The following is a 24506-nucleotide window of genomic DNA, read 5'->3' as shown; positions in this document are numbered from 1 at the left end:
AGATGATCCTGCAGTGCTTCTTTAACCAGTGCCTCCATTAATTTTCCGGGAACAGAAGTTAAACTCACAGGTCTATAATTACTTGTGTCAGCCTTTGATCCTCCTTTGTGAATTGGGGTCACATTTGCACATCTCCAGTCCATGGGTACCTCCCCTGAGTCCAAGGAAGCTCTCATAATTATGGCTAAGGGTTTGCTTACTTCCTTTGCTGCCTCCTTTAATATAACTGGATAGATTCCATCCACCCCAGGTGCCTTTCTTGTGTTTATGAATTTCTCACAATTTCTCCTCCAATTTACTCCTACAATTTCTCCTCCAATTCAACAATTTCTCCTCCAATTTACTCTCAGTTATTACAAGATTCTCTAGCTTACTGCCAGAGTTGAATACACCTCTGGCATTAACCTCGCGGAATAACTCCTCATGTGTGAATGTCGATGCAAAATATTCATTTAGTTTGTTAGCTACCTGGGCAGGATCATCAACAGTTGACCCATCGATATCAAGTGGACCAATCTGATTCATCCCCTTCCTTCTAGAGTTTACATAAGTAAAGAACTCTTTGCTGTTTTTCTTCGCATCCCTTGCCAAGGATTTCTCGTAATCTGCCTTCGCCTGCCTAACCTCCTTTGTAACTTGGTTACAGATCAACTTGTATCTATCATAGGCTTCTGTGTCACGTGTTAATTTGTATGTATCCTATGCATTTTTCTTCTCTGCCATAAGCCTCATTAGTTCATCTGACATCCATTTAGGCCTAAATTTTGAACAATATTTCTTAGTTGGTATGCAAAGCCTAGTAGCTTCCAAGACAAGTTCTTTGAATGCTTCCCATTTTGAATTTGCTGTTGGTAACATCATCAGTTGGTCCCACTGTATAGAATTTAAATGCTGTCTCAGTCCATCCATCGTGGTCGCCTTTACGAAAGCAATACCCCTTCCCTTTATCCCTAATGGTAGTTACCTCTTTGAGTAAATCCCACTTCAGCACACTGTGATCACTGCCACCTAGTGGTTCATTTATCTGCAGATTCTTAATGCATGAAGAATCACTACTGATAATCAAATCAAGAGTATTACTCCCTCTAGTTGCCTCCCGAACATGCTGATGTAGAAAACAATCATCCAATAAATCCACAAAAGCCCTGCTAGTGTGTGAGTGACCAGCCCCCAAATTCCAGTCAATATCTGGGAAATTAAAATCCCCCATAATAAGACTCTCTGATTTACTGGCCCACTCTATTTCTCTGTACAGTTTCTTATTATACTTATCAGAGTCATTAGGCCTATAGCACACTCCTTCTCTCAATTTTGATCTCCCAATGCTTATGTCACACCATACTGACTCGACACTGCACTGTCCAGCGATGTCGACTGGCTTCACTTCCTTGGATTTTATGTGTTTCTTAACTAATAGCATAACCCCTCCTCCCTTCCTATCCTGTCTATCCTTTCTGTAGACATTGTACTCCCCAAATTCCAGTTCTGCATTCCTTATATCTGTGTGACACCACGTCTCTTAAATCCCAACAATATCTGCCTTTGATGTTTTGAGCAATACCTCAAATTCATCAAATTTATTTACTAAACTCCTAGCATTGGTGTACACGCAAGTATACATGCACCTATTTCTATTCTTAGCTACCCTAACACCATGTGTTTACTTGTACCTCAATGATTCCCAGCAGTCTCTGAAATATCCTGCATCTTATTTTCCAGGCTGCTGCTCATTCCAATAGAAGCAGTGCAAGAATCACTTTCTCCTCTGTCAGTGGCTACTGTTAATCTATTAGTCGTTGTATCCCCCCAATCTAGCAGTTTTCCGACCCTCCTAACACTGCCTCGATAGCATCAGCAAACATTCTTGCACCCTTTCTATTTAAGTGTATCCCATCCCTGTAGAAGCAGTCTCTCCTGTTAACAAGTACAGACCAGGCTGAAAAAAATTCTACCCCTTGAGCCCTGCACAATCTTTCCAGGGCCGAATTGATCGACAGGGCTCTCATCATATACTCCCTCCTATCGTGTCTGGGCAGAATTGCAGACACTTTCAAATTCAACCCTAATTCACGGCTTTTTTTCATCAGTGACCTGTACTTGTTAAGTAATTCCGCCTGTCTCCTACTCTTAATATCATTAGTGCCAACGTGTACAACTATATCACCTTTTGTGCCCTTAAAAGATGATATCCGCTCTACAACGTCATCAACCTTTGCCCCTGCCAGACATACCCTGGTCCTGTTCCACCTATCCTTTTTACAAAGCATGTTGCCCGTTTCTCTGACAATAGAGTCGCCAACAACTACTAGTTCCTTTGGGACTAGCGCATTCTGCCTTGGGGGCTGCCGCTGTGTTGCGCGATGACCAAGTGCAAGCTCTGGCATTGGTGTGGGCAGCTGAGAGCTTGATGGGCCCCTCACTTGTAATCCTTCGAGGGCATCCACCCTGTCCTTCAAGCTCTCATATAGGCCCATAACAATGCTGAGTTGACACCTGATTTCCTTACACTCCTTGCATCATGCACATACAAAGACATCCCCCATGGCAGTATCATGTCCCATACCTGACTGCTCCGCAAACATCAAGCAAATAGTGCATCTTAAAAGGCTGTGATTCAGAGGGCAACTGCCCCCCTCAGTTCTCCTCTGAGCCACAGCATTCCCATTAGCTGGAGCCTTTTGCTTTGCTGCTCTGGTTTGAGTCATGATTTCGATTTACTTTCAATAAAATTTCAATTTCAGTACAAAATTAAATCCTAAACTTGTATCCCAACAGAGTTATAACGCTATATTTATGTTTCAGTAACGAGTGTTATCTACGAAATCTACGAGTGTTATTTACGAAATATTTGTTTCAGTAACGAGTATTATCTACGAAATATTTATGTTTCAGTAACGAGTGTTATCTACGAAATATTTGTTTCAGTAACGAGTGTTATCTACGAGTGTTATCTACGAAATCCCTTTATATAACTTCCGCATCAAGTTATGTATTAATTATTTAATACATAACCATATAACACATACAATTTGCGGACATAATACACAATGCATGTCAGATGAATAAAAATATTCGGGTGGCCTAATATGATAATTTAATTTAAAATTGTACGTGATCCTGGAACTATTTCTGTACAATGCGGGCATTGTGATATTGGACATTGTTTTGTTGAAAGAGCCCTATGCCATGTGGATAGACGGTTATCATATAAGGCAGAACTGGGTCCGAAACAATGCCGTGATAGGATCTGCAGGTCAGGGTGTGTTTAATGAGGACGAGAGCACTCAGCGAAGTTCATAAAAACACCCTTGTTTATTGTACATTGTGTTCCTCGCACCTTAGTCTGTAAATATTCACACCCTTCTGGCACAGAGCCGTCCCGGGGTGACCCAAGGTTTCTTGGGAAATAAACTGATTTTAATAATAATAATAATAATTCCTGAAACCATGACACCCGCCACTTGCCTGTGTAGTCTGGATGCAGTTTTCACCTACTCGCCGTCGAATATGCACCAGTCTATTAGCATGATGGAGCTAGAACCTTGATTCATCAGACAGGCCAGGAGCTTCTTGTTAAGTGTCCAATATCCAGGAATGATGCTCCCGTGCCCACTGCCAGCGGAGGTATCAATGTAGGTCGCTCAAGGTAGGCACGTGAACAGGTTGCTTACTCTTGTTTCACAAGAGCGTTTGCTGGATGGTGTGCTCGAAAAAGTTTCTCTGTCCACCCTAGTTGTAACCTGATAATTGAAGGATCGTCAACTGTCTGTTGTTCCGGACAGCAAGTACCAACTGAAGTTCATCTCGGCTATCAACGAGGTGTGCTCACCCACTCCCGCACGTTGGGTGGTTGTGTGTCCTCTTCGGACCATTCCTACCACACCTTCACTATGGCCACTCTAGAACAGCCGATAATGCCTGAGGTTGCTGAGATGCTGGGTGTCGTCTTCCTAGCACGGCAAATCATTCCCGTTGCAACTCACGTAGGGTCCTTCCCTTTCTTCATTGCACGGGCTCCGTACTGGCGAACTGACAGGCACTACGCATCCCACAGCTAAGTGCTGTGGGATGCGTACACGAGTGGAGACAAGGTTTGTTATAAATTGGCTTCGTGTGTGTGTGTTTCTGTGTGTGCCACGTGTGCATCAAGGCAACTAATCCATCGACAATTAATTCATAAACAAATAGAGTGGGCTTTGATAACGTGATCAGAGTGCAGATACAAAGTGTCACACGTCTCGTGTTCCAATTTACACGATGTCAAAATAGATTTGTTGACAGTAAGCTGCCCAATCTGGCTGTTGTAAACAATTTTACACACCTTTGACCATCTAGGAATAAAGTATAAATAGACCTATCTACGCGCCATGTTTCTATTGTAAAGGATAATTTAACCTTTCATGTACAGTCAGTGAATAAATAATATTCACTTTGTAAGTCACGCTGGAGAAAAAAATAATAAAATAAAATTTATTTTATTATTTTTTGTTGCTGGGGGTTAGCTGTTTGAGTCAACCACTGCGATATTATTGCAATTTTTCATGTAGTGGGTCAAGGGAGCAGGGGCGGCTTTTCCTTGTATGCATCACAGCCTTTATAAGTATTGAACACGACTCTAGTGGAAGTTTCCACCGAATTTTTTTTAAAAAAATTGAAAAATGAAATTTAAATCTAAATCTTACCGGAACAAGAACTCTTTTCACCTCTTCCATCACATTACTGACATCAGTAACGGAGCAGAGGACGTGGGTGGACACCACTACCTCAACGCTGGCACTTGGAACTTCGGACATGTCTTCTGCCATGCCAATCACTACCTTTTCCAAGTTGACATCTGTAAACTTGTCCAAATCCTTACGAAAATAATCTTCGAAAGATGGATTGCAGTCGAGAGCAATGAGACAGGTGTTCGTTGGATAGTACTCCAAATTACTGCCGTTACCTACACCAATTTCCAAAATAGTAGGAGCCTTCTTTGTATGTACGAGTTGTTTGAGGTTGGCAATTCTAAAGAGCTCTTTCCTTAAAGGTGCTACAGAATTTTTAAAACCTGGTCCGAATAAATTGGAATACGAAAAGGCAAACCATTTTTCGCTAATACTTTTGTTCCATTTAAGCAATAAAAAGAAAGGGAGTAAGATGGTGACATTACAAAACCACAGAAAGCCCGATAGAACCGCGTACACGATGACATCCATCATCACAGACGTCTGCTAACTAACCATCAGAATACATATTCAGTTTCAAGACTTGACGCTTGACGTCACAATAAAGCAGAAAGGCAAAATGTAGGTCACTGTGCCTTGAATTCTACTTTCGGGTCATCAGTAGAGTCAATGAACTTGGAACCGCGTCTCCACGGTATACGCCCTCGCTGTACACCGTCATAGCGTAATGATCGACATAAATGCGAAGTCGGACACGATGCAAAGGCACCATTTCGAAGCCACAGTTTCTTTTTATTTATTTTAAGCAATCCTTGTACAGAAACAATGGCTAAATTTAGTTCAGAGTATACCAAACTAGATGTGGTCAAGTGCGAGAGGGCGCTATCCCACTCCTTTCAATAGACCATAGCATTAAAACGCGTAAAGTAAAAATAAAATGCAATGTGAATCTACAATATGTAAGTAAAGATCTCTTTAAGTATTACAGATCTATATTTAGCATCCAATTAGAATCGTTTGGGGTTGAGGAGGAATTTTCTTTTGAATTCATTATGGATTCTCCTAAGAGGGGAAGAGAGATTATATATCTAAAGTCCGATGCATCAATTGTCTTTTTGATTAGTTCTTGGGTTTTAATATTCCTAGAGGTGATCAGCAAGTTCCATGGTTTGGCATCGATAATAATAGAAATACTGTAACTGATTTTAAGATAGTTGTTGGTTCTGGACTTGACGGTTTAAGGTTTAACCAGCCCAACAACCAATATTCAATTGAAACAAGTTGGTTGATATACGCACTGCGTGACATTTCGAATGAGTTAGTAAATAACAGTAATTCATGAAAGCTAATTAAGAATAAGAAAGAACAGCAAAAAGCAATGACTTTTATGCGCGAACAGAGAACATGTCGTTTCTGCGCATCCGCCATATTATCATTCATTCCTTCAACACGCGCATGGCAACAAACATAATTTTCTGTTGATTTGATTTTGACGTAAGTTAGAATGATTCAAGAAATCTTTCTGAAAGTCAAAAATATATGATTTTGGGAAATTCCATCTACTGGAAGTTGAATTATTACATGGCGACGGACGGACGGGCAGAAAGAAGGAATAATAATTGATAGATTTCAATTGGTACGATTTAATGATGTTTGGGAATGACGTCACTTTTTAAAAGACCGCAATATAAAATACCATGAAAATTCATCTATCGGGAAGTGGGATTATTACATGAGGAGGAGAGGGAAGGAACAGAAAAAAAAAAAAATAAATAATAATAATAAATAAAATAATAAAATAAATAAATAATAATAATTGCCGGATTTATATTGGTATGATTTTACAGAAATTTGGAATGGCTCGATATTTTTTTTTTTTTAAAGGCCCAAACATTTTATGAAAATCCGCCTACTGCGAGTCGGATTGTTATGTGCAGACGGACGGACGGACGGACAGACGGGCATAACCAAGACAAGCGTATTATGCATATATGCTATGTGCATAACGTGCCTATAAAACCGTTCGAGATATGCATATAGGATAGGGGGATCTAGGAACAAACCATAAGTTATAATCACCGGCCTCCCTACACTGAGTGGGGAAAGAACCGGGTTCGAATCCCGTCAATGATACCAGCAACTTTAATGGGCTTTTTCCACTCCACGGCTGAGTCAGTCGGTCTCACGTGTAGTTAGCAAGGTTTTTCACTCTCTTCTACCCAGGAAACTCAGGTTTTTCGTCCAGCAAAACTGATTTTTTTTTTTTTAAATAATTGTTGATACCTGAATTCAGTAAGCTTTAAGGACCAATTACAGAATAATACTATGTCATTAAAATGATCTTGGAAAGATAAGTTGCAGTTTTAAACCATCCTTAAACCTTAAGTGTTGCAGGTAAGGAGGCGCCTCCGCAGCCAGGTGGGAAGGAGCAGCAGTGCGTAGCACACGCTTCTTGATTAGACCGGGGTTCGAGCCCGTCACCACCAAATACGGAGGATGCGGAAAGGTCAGGGATTGACCACCGCATATCCCGGAGCAATATGGCCTTAGTTGCTAATGCTCCTAAAAAAAAAAAAAAAAAACAGGTAAGGAAAATCAGAAAGTAAAATTTCATTGCTAAGAGTGAATGAAGAAAGTAATTCAGTAGAACAGGTTGAACCCAATGATGGATTCGTTCTTATGAATGATAAGTATTGTGAATGACAAATTTATGAATTATAGGTAATGTGAATTGCTGTTTTCGAATAACACGAGGGGTGTTTGAAAAGTTCGTGGTCTCAGTATGAAAGGTTTATTGACGAGTCTGGTAACAAGTTACTTTTCAACATAGTTTCCTTCAGAGTCAATACACTTTTGCCACCGATGATGCAATGCGCTGATTCCAGCTGCGAAGAAAGTTTTCTCTTGGGCCTCCAGGAATGCATCCGCTGCAATAATAACGTCACTGTCGGTGGGAAAATGTATGGTAGCCAGGTATTTTTTCAAAGTAGAAAATAGGTGGAAGTCCGATGGTGCTAGGTCTGATAAATATGGGCGATTGTCCAAGATTTAAAAGCCGCACGTATGCTTTGTTTGTTTGTTTGTTTGTTTCGGAATTTATTGGGCGCATCGGCAACTATGGCCATAGTGCGCCATCCGCACGTATGCAGTGCAGCCATGGCAATGACAGGCTGCCTGGTGGAACAAACCTCCTTTGCTGAGCTTCCTCTCCGTTTGTCTTTGATGTTTTTACGCAGCCGCCTCACAAGGTCTGTGTAATATGCCCCTGTGACTGTCAGCCTTTCTGAAGGTAACCCGTCAGCAACGCTCCATCGGCATCCCAAAAAAATCGATGCCATCACCTCTCAGGAAAAAGGAATCGACCTGGTTTTTTTGGCGTGTTCCATTATCCATGGATGAAAATGACAGAATCACGTCTCATCTATGGTCACAAGTCTTGTACGAAAAGTTGCTGGATCTGCTTGAAAACGATGCAATCGTTTACTTGACTTGGTAACTCTCGTGGTTTCGATCTGTTGTCTACAACTTTGGGACTCATCGTGCTGACACTTTTTTCATAGTAAAGATTTCTGTTATGTGATACACACGTTCAGATGAGATTCCCAAACGATGGCAATGTAATGAACTGTCACTCGTCGATTACTCACCACCAGATCATGCACTCTGTCAACAACCTCTGGAGTGATGGACTTTGCAGTTTTCTCCAGCGTGGTCCATCTACCAGGCTCTCCTTCCCTCGTTTAAATTCTGCCATCCACTCCTTAACCACGGAATAGGAGGGTCATCCTCCCCCAATCTTGTAATCATATCCTCATGAATTGCCTTTGGCGTTAGTCCTTTTTTTTTTGCCTAAATATTGGATAACTGCAAGGTGATTGAATTTGTCCATCCTTCCTCATTAAGACAACTTTTTTGACTTCAGGACCTTCAATTTAAAAAGAGACGCTATTGAAACTGCATGAAACTTAGTGGGTTCCTATTTGAAGAGTTATACATTTAGTACAGAAAATTTAGCACTGTACCACTAACTTTTCAAACCTCCCTCGTAGGTACGATTTTGTGTACGATTATAAGAACTAAAAGAAAGAATTAATTGTGTGCAAGGTTAATATGAATTGAGTCACGTTTCTTTAGAAGACATACAACTTAATTTGTATATTGAGTTTTTAAGGTACGACTGAAGCGAAATTTGACAACACAAATTATTCTTTCATTAGGTTAATGATTTTATGTTTGCTGGAGGAATAACGGGATTTTCCCGGCAGAAAATACCATACTGTCCTCGCCTGAGACCAACTAATAGTCATTTTGTGAAAAAAGCCCATAAAAATTCTTCACATCATCGATGGGACTCGAACTCAACTTCTTAAAAGAATATCTCTGGTTATTAAAGGATTTAATGTGGTGTTGGTGTGGTTTTGGTTGGAAACATCTTCGAGTTGCTAATATTGTTAAAAAGAAAGAGGAGGTGTGAGTTAGATCGTGATCTTCCTCTTATTCAGGGAATTGCAGGAAGATACTAATGATCTTCGTCCTTTTTGGAACCACGTTCGCTCGATTAAAGATAACAGATCCTACACCACAAGCTCTCTTTATTTCAATAACATAAAATCATCAGCTGCTATCGAAATCGTCCAATTATTTGCAGATTATTTTGAATCAGTTTTCTCTGCAGTCTCTAAAGACCCGCCGAATTACCCAATTGAGCTGAGCACAACGACTTCATGGCAAATATTAATGTTCATCTTATGGGTATAGAGTCAGCTTTCAATCATTTAAAAAAAATGATTATGGCAAGGGACCTGATGGTGTTCCAGAAATATTTTGGAAACTATGTTACAATAATTTAACGGTTCCATTTTTAGGTATCTTTAATAAATCTTTAAAAGGAGGTGTTTATCCTAGCTGCTTCAAAAAATCTCACATAATGCCAATATATAAAAGAGGGTTTAAACTCTTAACCAATAAATATTGTCCAATAATGCTCATTAACAGCGTAGCAAAAATAGTAGATACAATTGTTCAAAGTAAACTTTCTGCATACTTCAATCCAATATTGACTCAAGATCAACATGGCTTTCTTCGCGAAGGATCCGTGGCCATCAACTTGGCTGCTTTTGGCAACTTACTTCCATGGAACATCTTGGCAAGTGGGTCGATGTGATTTATACAGACCTGTCTAGGTACTTAATCAGGTTCCAGATCTAGCTGAGGACAACGTGAAAATACTAGTTGAGAACAAAACAAACTTTGAGACTTTCCAGACCTTTGCAGAATCGGTCTTTAAGAAAAGACTTCAACTAAGAACTCAAATCCAAAATCGAGTATAAATCTGACAGCTGAGCAGTTAATATAAATGTTGGTATCCCATTAAATATAAATAGGATGACTTGTCAGATATGTAAAATTGAATTGTATTACTAGGATTTAGAGTCAAAATTCTAATATCTTTTGTACATATGTAAATATTTACTTTTTTTTTTTTTTTTTTTTTTTTTTTTTGCTGGTTTCCAGGTTTGGGCAACCTGGGGACGGGATTGCTGGCACCCACCGGTATTGCACTATCTCCGATGGGTGTGGGATTTGTGCCCATGGCACTTAAGGTAATAGTAGACCCAGGCTTGGCTGCTTGTGACTGGGGGCAGGCAGCGGCTGCCTGGGTGTTGGCTGCTCCCTGGTGGCAGGGTGGACATACACAAGCGATAAAAAGCTTGCTGAGTTTCTGCACCACCACAGACGTGCAAGGTGGAGATGGGCTAAGGCCTAGGAGCCACCCTTGATACAGGTAAAACACACACACACACACACACACGTGTTCATATATAATATAGTATATATATAGGTATAATGAGAATGATAATGCTAATGTATATAAAATTGTATATATATCTTCTCTGTAAGTTCTTGTATATAAAATGTAAAGAATTGTGTGTACAAATAAATGGAAAAAAATGGAAAAAAGACCTGGCTAGAGCGTTTGACACAGTTTATAATGATCTGTTAAAACTCAAACTGTCCAGCTTATAATGGAAATACATAGCACGTATTATCCTTCTGTACAGGCTTTCCCCAGGGATCATTTTTAGGTCCCTCTTCTTTTCAACGATCTGACAAATATCCCTAGACCAGAAGGTGTAAATCTTTTATTATATGCTGATGACATTAAACTTTATAAATCCTGTAACGCACTTAATTACTGCATTACACTTCAGCCATCGTGTTGGTAGAAATGGTTGGTAGAATTGTTGTTATAATTGCCGTCCTCCCCACACCGTTTGAAAAGACTTACGTTCGAGTCCCGTCGATGACGCGAGGAATTTTTATGGGCTTTTTCGCAACGTGGCTGAGTTAATCGGTCTCAGGCGAGGGTAGTATGGGACGAATTTTTCGTCCAGCAAACAGAAAATCGACCACAGAACACGAGCAAGCAATTTACAGCCAGTAAACACGGAGCAACATGGCCTTATTCGCCTGATGCTCCTAAAACCCTACTACACTGGTGTGCAAAACTTAAGGACCAGCACTATTTCTAAAGGTTACAAACACAAAATCTTTAATTAAGGTACACTTTACTGATGAGGGTAGATTCTGGACGTCAGCTAATCTGGCGAGAGGTTGGCACACGGTATCACAACGCAAACATCACTGAAAGGGATCAATGTGGCGGTCGAGGTGTTCTCGTCTGGGGAGGCGTTAATTTGGATGGACGTACACAACTCCAGATAATGGAAGACGGGGGCGCCTCCGTAGCCAGGTGGGAAGGAGCAGCAGTGCGTAGCACATGCTTCTTGATTAGACCGGGGTTCGAGCCCGTCACCACCAAATACGGAGTATGCGGAAAGGTCAAGGAATGACCACCGCATATCCCGGAGCAATATGGCCTTAGTTGCTAATGCTCCTAAAAACCAAATAACAACAACAATGGAAGACGGTACTGTAACCGGTGCACGCTACTGTACTAAGGTAATCCTTCCCCATGTGCGTCTGTTCCGAGGTGCCATTGGCCCCGAGTTCGTGTTTATGGATGATAATGCCACACTTCATCGTACTACAGCTGCGATATGCTTTTGGAAAGTGAGTGCATTGTGCGTATGGATTGGCCTGCCCGTTCCTCTGACCGATCTAAATCCCATCGAACACATATGGACGATCTGGGGAGACGTCTAGCGGCACGTCCACACCCACCAGAAAATATTCACCAGCTGAAGATGGCGCTGACAGAGGAATGGACGATGTTACAGAAAGAACTTATCAACAACATTGTTCTAAGTATGGACAGGCGGTGCAAAGACTGTATCGATATTAGGGGTGGCCATATCTCCTACTGAGGACCACCTCTTCCCTTTGTTCCATCTTTGGCAGTGATGCATCTGTATCATGGCAGCCAGTGCTAAGTTGCCATTTTTGAATAAAGTCCCTCTGTACCGTTTTGTTTCCGTTGTTGTGTCGGTGTCGTTTCCTTCATCATTTCTGTACCTGACTAGGTTCCTTTGGTATGCTTTTTCCATATCCAAGCCACTCCTATGAGAAGCTACAGGTGAGAACCTGACTGGTCCTTAAAATTTTAAACTCCAGTGTTTAAAATTTTAAAGACCAGTCAGGTTCTCACCAACAACAACGTATAGGTATTTAAACATTATAATCCCCTGTGTTTTATAATTGTAATATTATGTAGTTTTCTTTTTTAAATCAAATATTTCATAAATTTATGTATCTTTCATAGTTATGTGTAAATATGTTACTATTGTGATTTTTTTCTCCCTTTTTAATTGCTGTACTGTTGTATCTTACACTGTGCTGCCACTTTATTAGGTACACCTACCTAATAGCGTGTTGAGCCTCCTTTAGCTTTCAAAACAGCCTGAATTCGTCTAGGCATGGATTGAACAAGATGCTGAAAACGTTGTGCAGGAACGGAGTACCATGCAGACATGAGTGCGTCACGCAGTTCTTTGAGATTGGACGGAGGTGTAGGCCTGCAGCGAACAGTTCTTTCCAGCTCATCCCAAAGATGTTCAATAGGAGTGAGATCCAGGGACTGAGCGGGCCACTGCAGAATACGAAAACTCATTGTCATGTTCCTGGAACCATTCCATAGTGATTCGGGCTTTGTGCACCGGCGCATTATCCTGCTGGAAGTAACCATCTGACTGAGGATAAACTGTCGACATGAACGGATGCACCTGGTCAGAAACGATGTTAAGGTACGATGTGGCATTCAGACGTGAATCTATGGGTATCAATGGACCCAACGTGTGCCAAGAAAACATTCCCCACACCATAACACTGCCCCCTCCACCTTGCACAGCAGTCGCCAGACATGACGGATCCACGGATTCATGTTGTTTTCTCCAAATTCTGAGCCTTCCGTCAACATGATGCACCAGGAATTCGAGTCGTCAGACCAAGCAACTGTTTTCCAATCTTCGATAGTCCAGTGCTGGTGTTGCTGTGCCCACAGGAAGCGTGCTCTCTTGTTCTTCATTGATAACAAAGGTACGCGATAGGTACGCATTGGCTGTTGTAGTCCATTCGCGACAAAGTGCGACTAGTGGTCCGTTGCGATATTTTTTTCTGCGCATTTGTATTCTGACGTGATGTGCGACATTGTGGCCCGTCTGTTTGCTTGCACAATTCTAGCCATCCTCCTCTGACCTCTCTCATCAACAAGCGATTTTCTTCACATGACTGCCGTTGAGAGGATGTTTGTTTTCTGTTCGTTGCACCATTCTCGATACACCCTTGAAACTGTGGTGCGTGAAAAGTTCAGGAGAACTGCCCTTTCAGAGATGCTTTGTCCAGCATGTCTTGCACCTACTACTATGCCACGTTCGAAGTCCTTTATATCGCTCCTTTTCCCCATTCTTGCTACAGTTTATTCGCTTAACTGATAAAAAGGTTGTTCTGCTACAATTATATCCACAACTCTGGTCATGTGACTTGCAATGTTGTGGGACAAACCATTTGTGTGCACAGCAGGGGTGTACCTATTAAAATGTACCTATGGCAGCACAGTGTATATTTATGTTCACTATTGTATGATATGTACAATATGATAGTTTTTGAACACATTGTAAGAGAGTAAAACTGTATTGTGTGATCTTAAATAAATAAATAAATACGATCCAACCAGTTACGTTGTCCTCTAGGAAAAAAGAAAAAAAAATGATGTTAGAGCCACCATTGAACTACTTCCTTCACACGTATTTCCTGAAAATTACAATCTACAGAAATTCAAGTCTAATGTCAACAAGTATCTTCATTCATTTTCCCAACTTCCTTCCCCCACTCTTTTCCTCTTGTATATTAATCACCTTCTTCCATTGGCCGAAAATCCTATCGAAAGATGATAGCGCATTACATTCCACTTTTTTTGAGAAACCTTGTCCTGCTCAATCAGCTTCAACTTCTCGAATATCCACTGCCAATTCCTTAAATGCTGACCTTCAGGTATTTCTCCAGTGGGGCAAAAACAACTTAGTTGATTTCAATCCTTCTAAAACTCAGTCCTGTCTTACATCTCACAAAAACGAGTCCTCTGCTCCTATTCTTATCTTCGACGACACTCAGATTTCTAGACAAGATGACATATCTCTATTAGGGATTAACTTGCTTGCTTCTAATCTCTCTTGGCACAAACACATCACAAATATTGCTCCCTCTGCATTTAAAAATCTGGGTTTTCTCTTTCATCTCGATGTTACTTTTCTTCTAAACAACTACACACCCTCTACAAACCTCAAATCCGCTCTACCATGGAACATTGTTCCCACATCTGGAGCGGTTCTCCCATAACCTCCCTCAGGCTTCTAGACTCCATTCAAAAGAGGACAGTTAAGTTAATTAATAGCCCATCTCTTACAAAGTCTCTCCACCCTGTCGCATACATGTTGTTTCTGCTACATACCTTTTCTATTGATACTTCCATGGGCATTGTTCTTCTGTATTGGCTTCTATAATTCCCGCTCTCTCTTCCATCTAGGCTGAACACGTGCCGCAGCCAGTCAGTTCCTTTTACTGTCCAACTTCAAACTCACAGAACCAACTTTTCTGCGTCTTCATTTAATCCTTCAACTTGTTTTCTGAAACAACCTCTCGTAACACGTATTTCCCAACAATTACAATCTACAGAAATCCAAGTCTAACGTCAACAAGTATCTTCTATCATATTCTCAACCTTCAACCCATGCGGAGTGCAAAGCACTATAGGTTCTAAGACTTTCGTGTTTGGGAGTTTCATTAAAATAAAAACAAAACATATGGCCGTGCGTGTTATGTCCATAAGCACATAACATGCACGGTCTCTGGTCGATCTGCGTTTCGTTGTAAGAAAACACGAATCTCTGGAAAGAAACCGTGCTGCACACTCCGAGACCAACGAACTCATCCACGGAGTGAAAAACCACATAAAATTTCCTCGCATCATTGAAGACATGATGCGAGAACAGTGGGGAGAACAGTGATTGTAACTACTTTGCTACCGGGTAGATCTGTCCTCTAGGAACAGGTGATCCATTCTTCCTGCGTAAAGTTGGACTAGGATGTTTATATAGTTAAAGCTCCCAAATTCTGGAACTTTTAGCTTAAATCCAACACTACATCCCAAGGAAGTGAAGATGCATGATGCAAGGCGAGTCTACGTCTTACCTATACAGATATTGCGAAGACCATCTAACGTTCGTGAAGGTCAGCTAGCTCCAGTGACTCATAGCGTCACAGGGAATACTGAGAAGAGAAACTTGAACCAACGTACAGTATTGTAAGCAGAAACCAGTTTCTGACAGTTCTTTTGAAGGATGTTAAACGAACTCGCTCTGTCTTAGATTTTGGTTTGGTTTGGTTTGGTTTTTAATGGCGCATTGGCAGCTAAGGCCATAATGCGCCAAGACAATCTGTCTTAGAACAGATTATATATGTTTATTAAGGATGCAATTCGAAGCAGGCAGAACATACCCATTTCTTTAGCATTAAGAAACTAATGAGAAGTTCAAGATATTCAAATACATTTCGATGTGTATTAAAGATACTAAGAATAGAACATTCCTTTAAACGGGTCACTTATTCATAAGTCTCAGGTGTAGTAACACAGCCTTGGATTATTGGAGTAACTAGGATGAGGCAGGTGAGGCAGGTGCCCTGGGCGCCAAATTTGTAGGGTGCCATTGTGCAGCCTATCGTGGTTAAAAAAAAAAATGCAAAAATTGGAATTTTTGCATTTTCCAAAACAATTTTGCATTTCTTTATTTGCCCTGGGCGCCATCAACCCTAGTTACGCCACTACGGCTTGGATACATTCAGGAAGTTATATTTTAGTGCTGCTTCTGAAGGATTAAAAGTAGAATCGTGATTGAAACCTTATCAGAGGCCGACTTTTCTCCAGGAAAATGACATCTAATTGGCTTTCTTGCGTTCACCGTCTGCTGAAACTTGAATAATCTCCAATTAATGACTTTATAATGTGTTGGCCGATGCCCAAACAATAATTTGCTTGTGGATTAGTTTTTCAAATATTTTTAAGGTGGCACATCCTACTGATATTGGGAAAAAAAATCTTTACAGTCTTTGGCGTTGGTGTCCTTGGGAATTGGTTTCACTAATACCTGTTTCGGATTGTTCAGGAACAGGTGTTATGGCCTGACATAATTATAGCTTGGATAAGAATCTTGTTTTTCATCCAGTTAAACTACTTTGCCTCATTGTCGTTGGGTTTTTAGGACATCGGCAACTAAGGCCATGTTGCTCCGTGTATATTTTCTATAAATTGAGTGTATTCTGTGGTTGATTTTCTGTTTGCTGGGCGAAAAACTCCAGTTTCCGGGAGAAAAAACCAGTCTATCCTCCTCACCTGAGACCTCACCAAATTCCTCTCGTCATCGATGGGATTGAAACTTAGATATATTCCACCCAGATATATGGTGAGAATCGCGATTCTACCAACTGTGCTACCCACGAGAGCTTAGCTTTATTGAAGTTTAAAGTTATTTAAGTACTAATTTGTGCCTATGATGATTTTCTGGTTTCTCTCCTTTCTTTTCATAAGTTAGTTATGAAGATTTACTGAAGGAGGGGAATTTGAAGTAACGTTGCAGCCTGTTTCGTGTACACGGAAGTATGTGGGTGATCATGGTGGGTTGAAAGGTTTTGAAAAGTCATGGTAGCTGCGTGTACTTGTACTCCTTACAATAAAGATCATATCTATTTCTTTATTATCCAAAGTCCATAATGTTATCTCAAACTATTAAATAACAGAGAATAGTCCTAACCGATCTGCGATTTTGAACTTTGCCCCGGGGCCCACTTTCATTATGACAGTCAAGACACAGATCTTTAATGGGACATGCTACCGAAATAAAATATTTAATACTAATATGATGGGTGCGCAGTCCAAAATTCATTTGAATTCCACAAATGCAAACTCTAAAAATTAAAAAATAAAAAAACTTCTATTAATAACCAGCGTTCTTTATAGGAATTCATTTTTGATGTAGAGGGTCACTATCCACAGAAATATTTACAATAGAGACATACACAGCGAAAATGAACAAATTCAAGAATAAAAAAAAAAAAAATCCAAAAAATATTCAGAAAAAACTATTATTTAAAATTATTTTTATAAAATGATTTGAAAATTAAAATTTAAGTTAATTTTATTTAATTCATTAGATAATTTATTAAAAGCGCTACTTATTAAATGGAAATTTATTTTGGAACCTTATTTTAAAGGATAGCTTTTAAGGCCTCATTTTAGGACAGATACAGAAAAGGGCAACAAGATTGGTGAGGGGAACGAAGGGATGGGCTTACCAAGAAAGGCTTAAGTTCTGAAAATTGCAGCATCTGGAGACTAGGCACCTGCGAGGTGATCTGATTGAGGTGTATTGAATGGGTTGAGCAGGCTCAATGTTGATGGGATTCTTCTTCTTGCTCAGATTACGAACCTGGGGAGGGGGCATAAATTCAAATTGAGGAAAGACAGTTGTAAAATAGATGTGTGGAAATTTGCCTTTAGCCAGCGGGTAGTTGATTGCCGGAACAAACTTCCATCTGTCATTGTGGAAGTTGACAGCTTAAATAAATCCACAGAGGAACTGGATAGACGTTTAGAGGGAATGGATGTGTGAAATGATTTTTTTTTTTTTTGGCTGATGCTACATAAGCTTGCATTACGTGCTTCTACTACTATATCTTGTTTTCCTCAACTTTAACAAGTGTTAAATCTTTTATGGTTAGTGGAAGCGGCCAATTTATTTATTATTATTAATTTTTATTATTATTTTGTTTTTAATTTTAATTGCGACTTAGCTGACATCTATGTAATGGTATAATACATATCCACTACGAAATTATTTTTATTACTTTTAAGCTCTTTTAGGTAACATTGAGGTAAAAGAACTGGATTCAACTTACCGGTGCTAGAACCCGTTTCACCTCCCCAATCACATTGGTAACGTCCTTAACTGAGCAGAGGACGTGGGTCGAAACAACAACCTCTACACTGCCGCTAGAAATCTCCGACATATCCTCCGCCATGCCGATCACCACCTTCTCCAGGTTGACATTAGTATATTTCTTCAATTCCGTACGGAAATAATCCTCAAAAGAGGGGTTACAATCGAGGGCAATCAGACGTGTGTTCTCCGGATAGTACTCTAGATTACCACCGGTACCTATACCGATTTCCAATACAGTCGGTGACCTGCCCTTGGTACTTAAGAGCGTATCGAGGCCTGCGATTCGAAACAGTTCTTTTCTTAAAGGCTTTATCAAACTTTTAAAGCGAGGCCCGCATAGTTTGGAAAATATAAAAGCAAACCATTTTTCGTTAATACTTTTGCTGTAATTAAGCAATAAGAAGAACGGAAGTAAGATGGTCACGTTACAAAACCACAAGAAGCAAGACAGAGCTGTGTACAGTACGGCTTCCATTATTACAGCGATGCGAGCGCCTCTAAGCAAACATCACAATATCAAAAGCCAAAAGAGAGAAATTTTGTTACAGATGACGTCACTCGGAGAGGAAGGGAAGGAGGGTGAGATATAGGTGACGTTTCTATAAATCTTGATTAAATGTCATCCATGGAATCACTGACCTTGAAAATGTTATTTCCGTATCGTAAGCCCTCGCCGATTATGTCATCCAGTGATTGGTTCGGGATCTCGAATGCTCTGTTTCGCTAATATGCTTTCAGCGCATCACAAAAGACAACTGGCCTGGCTTCCTGCATGCATTTATTTATAGATGGCGCATAATAGGATGGCATATATGAAGGTAAATATTTAATAATAATATAAATATTAAATATTTATTTATTATATAAATAAATATTATAAATATTATGTAATGATATTCATTATAATAATGAATATCATTACATAATATATTTAGAATATATATCATAATATAATGATATCATAACATAATATTATCATAATACAATATAATAATATTATATCATAATATCGGTACAGAAATCCGTCTATGTTAACAAGTATCTTCTTTCATCTTCTCAACCTTCAACTATAGTACTTAGTATAATACCTCTTCTGTTTGGGGTTTTCACAAAAAAAAAAAAATAATAATAATAATATATATACACTGAGTGGACAGAAATCATGGGATACCTACGGGTAGGCCCACCTTTCGCCCAGATAAGGTCAGTCAGACGGAGAAGCATTGAGTCCACTAGTTCACGAAAGTGTCCCACAGGTATTTCCATCCATGCTTGCTGCACCACTGTCCATAATTCCATCGCATTCCTGGTGGGAGGATAAAAAGCTGGAATTGACCTTTCCACAGCATCCCAAAGATGCTCCACAGGGATTTTGTTCGGTGAACCGGAAGGCCATTTCATGGTGTTAAAATCTGGGGAATGATCTTCGAACCATGTTCTAGTCACCATTGAACTGTGTAGCGGCGCATTGTCCTGCTGGAAGAGGCTATTGCTCTGTGGGTGCACGATGACCATGAACGGATGTGAATGGTCTACAAGGATGGACACGTAACCTGGACCGTTCAGAGATGCGTCTAGACGTACCAGAGGTCCGAACGTGTGCCAGCTGAATGCGCCCAAGACCATTACTGACCTTCCTCAACAGTTCCTTGTTGACATAGCGGGTGCACATCTTCGAGCGGTTTCCGCCAGATACGCACCCTCCTGTCAGCTCGAAATAACTAAAAACGCATCCTCTTTCGTTGAAGTCGGCGGTGATTTGTGTCATCGTCGCTCTCCGGTTGGACGAAACAATGCGAGACATACGTCGACGGCCACGTTCATCCACCACCTTTCTCCGCGCACAGCGCTGTCCACGATGAGACGTTATTCAGGAAATGGCGTGTTCCTGATACACTCTTGATACTGTCGAACGGGGACACTGCAATTTCTGCACCACCTGTGAAATGCAATAGAGTAACCCTAACCCATGCGTCGGGCACCCACTATCATCCCTCTTTCAAAGTCAGTTAGCTCACGACGTTTACCATACTGACATCGAATTACGTCTACGTGAATGCAGTGTACCTATATACTTGCCAAGAGGTGGGTTCGTCCACTAGACAGGGGCGAAAGCGTCGCGTTGCCCAGGAACCAGGTACCTCACTAATTCTGTCCTTTGAGTATATATACATAAGACATGCAAGTTAGTGCATTGCATCAAGTCTGTACATAGTAAGCCAACCGAAGTTAACTACATGGCATCGTTTTTATTTTTTAAATCACATATTGTAAATATTGTACTACTTCGAATAAGTAACGCTTATCTATCGGAGAAGACTATTGTTACTTATTCTCAGTGGATACCACCACCCAGACGGCAGTTTCAGGGCTATTTAGCCCTTCATCAGTGGAGCGGTAGATATCCGGTGGTATAACGACTGACAACCCAGTTGTGTAATTAACTCCGAGAGTGTGCGTGCGCGCGTGCGCGTAGCTATGAAGATTGTCTAATCTTGTGCTCCTCAAGTTCATGTATTTATTTCGCGAGTTACAATAGTTTTTTTTTGCATAGTGACCTGCCTAGTGGTAATACTGTGCATCCTGTAGAAGATTATTACCCTAACATTTTAGGTAATTATGATTTTTGCATGGTCTGTTTCTATCCATATATTCACATTTGCCAGCGTTGCTTGTCTCCGAGGCCTGAATTCAAACTTCACTTCTGTTGGCCTACTCTGCTGGCTAACCACTGTCCGCTTCCGACTATATCACAAGGTCAAGCAGTACCTCTGCGGTGGACGTTTTCCGGCAGTTGACTGCTTGTAAGGTACGACTTTTATAACTCTGACCTACTTATGCATCTGTTTAGCTTAAGAGATTGCATGTTGACAGCGAGTTAGAAGGAACTTAGCAAACTAATTCTGACTATTTTTGTCTACTTCTGTCTGGCAATCAAGTATTCGATAAGATGACCGCTTTTGCTGGACCCACTCATCAACAGGTCTCAGATGGCCCAGGTGCTCTTTCAAAACTTACTTAATTTGTGCCTCTCCGGAATTTAGCATACACTTCAAGTTAGTAAGCTGCCCAATTGCAGCAAGACTTTGTTGCTCCCTGCCTTTTCACCTACCCGATTACTGCCTTTCTCGACGTGCCATCCGCCCCCTTTTCCAACTCAGATCCTTCGCTTATAATTCAGCTGTATGCAATGAAGGATAGAACGGGCGTTCAGCAAAAGTCCTGTGCCGAATGTGGGTTCAAACCCGAGGCTCCGGCATTACTTTGTGCTACGTGTCGTAGAATCTTCTGTCGTGATTGCCAGCCACCTAAAGTTAAAAGGTTGAACAAACAACGGAGAAGAAAATGGACCTGCCACCTTTGCGCAAGTAACCCAAAAAGGATGACTTGCTACCAGGTTCACACGAAGGAGAGATTCTTTGGTTTATGCAGAATGTACTCAGCCTAAAAAACAAGCTTCATTGTCTCCAGACTCTTCTATTGCTTAATGAGTTTGATGTCATCTGCCTTACAGAAACATGGTTAACGGCGGATAGACAGCTTGATCTTACCCATTTTAACACCCCTTACAAACACGTTGGGAATCACAGGATTAACAGGCGCGGCGGAGGTGTTGAAATCCTGTTCAACAATCGATTCCAGCTAATAAGGACACAAGTGAGCCAGTCAAACAACTTTGAGGCAATCTCCCTGACGCTGAGGAGTCCTCTTCTTCAAATCCAATGCTGCCTGGTTTACCTTCTTGCAGACCACAATGAAGACTCTAGAGCTGAGCTGCTTACGTGATTAGCAACCAACTTAGTGCCTAAAATTCCAACTGTTGTAGCAGGTGATTTTAACTTGCCACTGCCCAGGCATGGGAATGCCCTTGAGGCCACTCTTCGGGCCTTTAACCTTACACGGTTAGTGACGCAACCAATTAGAGCGTGTCAAGCGCTGGACCTAATCTTCCACAACTTGCAAGATATCAAACTCCTACCTAGCAACTTTCGATTCCAATCTGATCACTTGCCAATTGCATGTAAACTATCCTTACAGAGCAATTTTGTAGAGAAGGCCTAGGATAGCCTTCTCTACCAAATATCTGATCTGAAGCCAGAGATCATTCTCCAATGCTTGATTGGGTTTGACTGGGGACGTCTCTATTCTGAGCCATTGGAGGATGCCGTTATGCTCTTGTCCGAACAATTGAAGTTAATTGCACTATACGGTGCAGCCAGAATCACTAGGATTGGTAACAAGTCGAATCGGGGTTTTAATAAGAAAAATAAGATGGCTTTCATCAAGAAGCAGAAGGCCTACCGGAAATGGCAGAAAACTAAACTTCCCTCAGACCGTTCCATCTTTAAGAAAGAAAGAGCTTGCTTCTTGAAAAAGAAAAGGCAGGTCCTTAACCAAGCTGTTCTCAATAAGTTGAAGAGTGGTAGAAGGATCCTTTCGCATCATCATCATCTAGCCATTGACAAAAAGCTTGTCCAGGAATGGGCACAGTTCAGCTTACTGCAGGCAGATTTTCTTGACTCTGATTCCTCTCTCTCGCAGGAGGACTGGTTACCTAGGGCACACTTGTCTGAAATAGAAGTAACTAGAGAGACCCTAATTGATGTCATGAATAAACTACCCAACAAGGCCACTGTAGGTCCGAATGGTTTCCCACTCTTTATTATCAAAATTTGCAGCCCATATATAGTCGACCTTCTCCTTCACCTTTTCAGACAAATTCTGCAATCTGGAATAGTTCCTTCAATTTGGAAAACTTACCATGTTAAGCCCGTTCCAAAGATCAAGTAACCCAAATCTCCTAAAGACCTGCGACCAATCTCCATCAGTTGCTCTTAACTCAAAATTTTTGAAAAAATAATTCAGCCAACAATTACCCAGCATTGCTTTGCACACCGAGTACCGAGTACCTCTGCATACCGTTCTACAAAGGAGATCCACAACTACCAATCTTCTTGATACCCTCTTCAGAACTCAGCGCACCCTTAACAACAAATCACAGATTGATATCATATTCCTCGACATAAAATTGGCTTATGACAAAATACACCTCCCAGCTCTTTTTACCATTCTGAAACACTACTTCGGTCTGGCAGATACCTTACTTCAAATTTTGAAGTCTACTTTACTTCCTAGACACATGTCTGTGATCCATAATGACTTTCAAGTAACTATTGACATCTCAAGAGGCATCCCGCAAGGAAGAGTACTGTCAGTTATCCTGTTTGCAGCAGTTTTGAAGCCTTTCCTTGCTCAGAATCCGAACTTTGTCTCTTATGCTGACCATCTGAAGTTCTACGTGAGCTCAGATCATAATCATCAGATTCATGATATCAACCAACAAACTTCTAGGCAGATATTGAGCTTGGAAAGTTATCTTGCCGCAATTGGGCTGCATCTGAGCCCTTCCAAATCAGCGCAACTGACGATAACCAAGAAGAAAGTCAAAAATGATATCAAAATCTTTGTTAGTGGGGAACCGGTGCAAAAGGTGACCTCTCATACTGATCTTGGCCTCACCTGGGATGCTGGGCTCACATTTCAGCCTCACAAAGTGAGGCTGAAATGTGAGGCTGAACCAGCGCTGCTTGTTTGTTTTATCCTGAGGTGTATTACGCCGATTCCTCTCTATGCTTCAGAAATTTGGTCATCTGCCTTGCCTCATACCTTCAGAAGTATCTCAGTTTAGAGTGCTGGTTGCTTAGATGGATGAACAGGGTGGTAGGCCACCCCTTACTATCTCCCGATCTATCCTACAAGCAAATCTGGGCACCACTCCCTGGAGACATGTCATCACGACAAAAAATGTCCTCAAGCTGGCACGGCTTATAACGAGGCGAATTGATGTTCATCTGTATCCACATTAATCCCTGGCCCGAGGAGGGCAAGAGGGGAGTACCCCGACTCCTGTCTCCCTCTGCGTCTTACGCTGTCAAGCATTGATTCCCTGAGGAACATGTTTCCAGCCAATTGTCTTCGGATCTTCAATAAATTTAGGACCCACCCTGATAGGTTCTGTGAAGACAAGCCCTACAGGAAGGAAATCTTCAAGAACTGCTACCAGATAATGAATCTATAATACTCACCTGCTCCTGGACATGACTGACTTGTGTTTTTTTTTTTAATTTGCCTATTTGTATATGACAAAGACTTTTTGTCTCCATGCAATCATATATTTTGTATATTATTGTATATTTAATCCTGTAAAAGTCTCGGGTCGAGCACGCATGTTCTCTTGTTTATTGTACCTTGTGTTCCTCGCACCTTAGTCTGTAAATATTCACACCCTTCTGGCACAGAGCCGTCCCGGGGTGATCCAAGGTTTCTTGGGAAATAAACTGATTTTAATAATAATAATAATAATAACTCCACAATACCAGTTGTTATA

General features: G+C 40.9%; 1 protein-coding gene across 2 annotated transcripts in view; it reads right to left on the bottom strand.

Moving 5' to 3' along the window:
* LOC150079771 (thiol S-methyltransferase TMT1A-like) overlaps nucleotides 1-24506 on the bottom strand; it is a 41949-nt gene that overhangs the window by 3812 nt on the left and 13631 nt on the right. Inside the window, exon 1 of one of the 2 annotated variants that reach the window (XM_090383773.1) lies at nucleotides 18075-18875. The exons of the other annotated variant lie outside the window; for it this stretch is intronic. Coding sequence (XP_090239899.1) covers nucleotides 18075-18593 — 519 coding nt within the window. The 5' untranslated portion in view covers nucleotides 18594-18875. Of the gene's footprint in view, nucleotides 1-18074; nucleotides 18876-24506 lie in introns of those variants that run through there. 2 annotated transcript variants of the gene reach the window in all.

The sequence above is a fragment of the Mastigoproctus giganteus genome, chromosome 10 (genome assembly GCF_048544385.1).
Source record: "Mastigoproctus giganteus isolate SK-2022 chromosome 10, ASM4854438v1, whole genome shotgun sequence".
In the NCBI taxonomy this organism is placed as follows: Eukaryota; Metazoa; Arthropoda; class Arachnida; order Uropygi; family Thelyphonidae; genus Mastigoproctus; species Mastigoproctus giganteus.
Note: the sequence above shows the minus strand (reverse complement) of the source record. Positions and strands in the feature narration are given on the sequence as shown.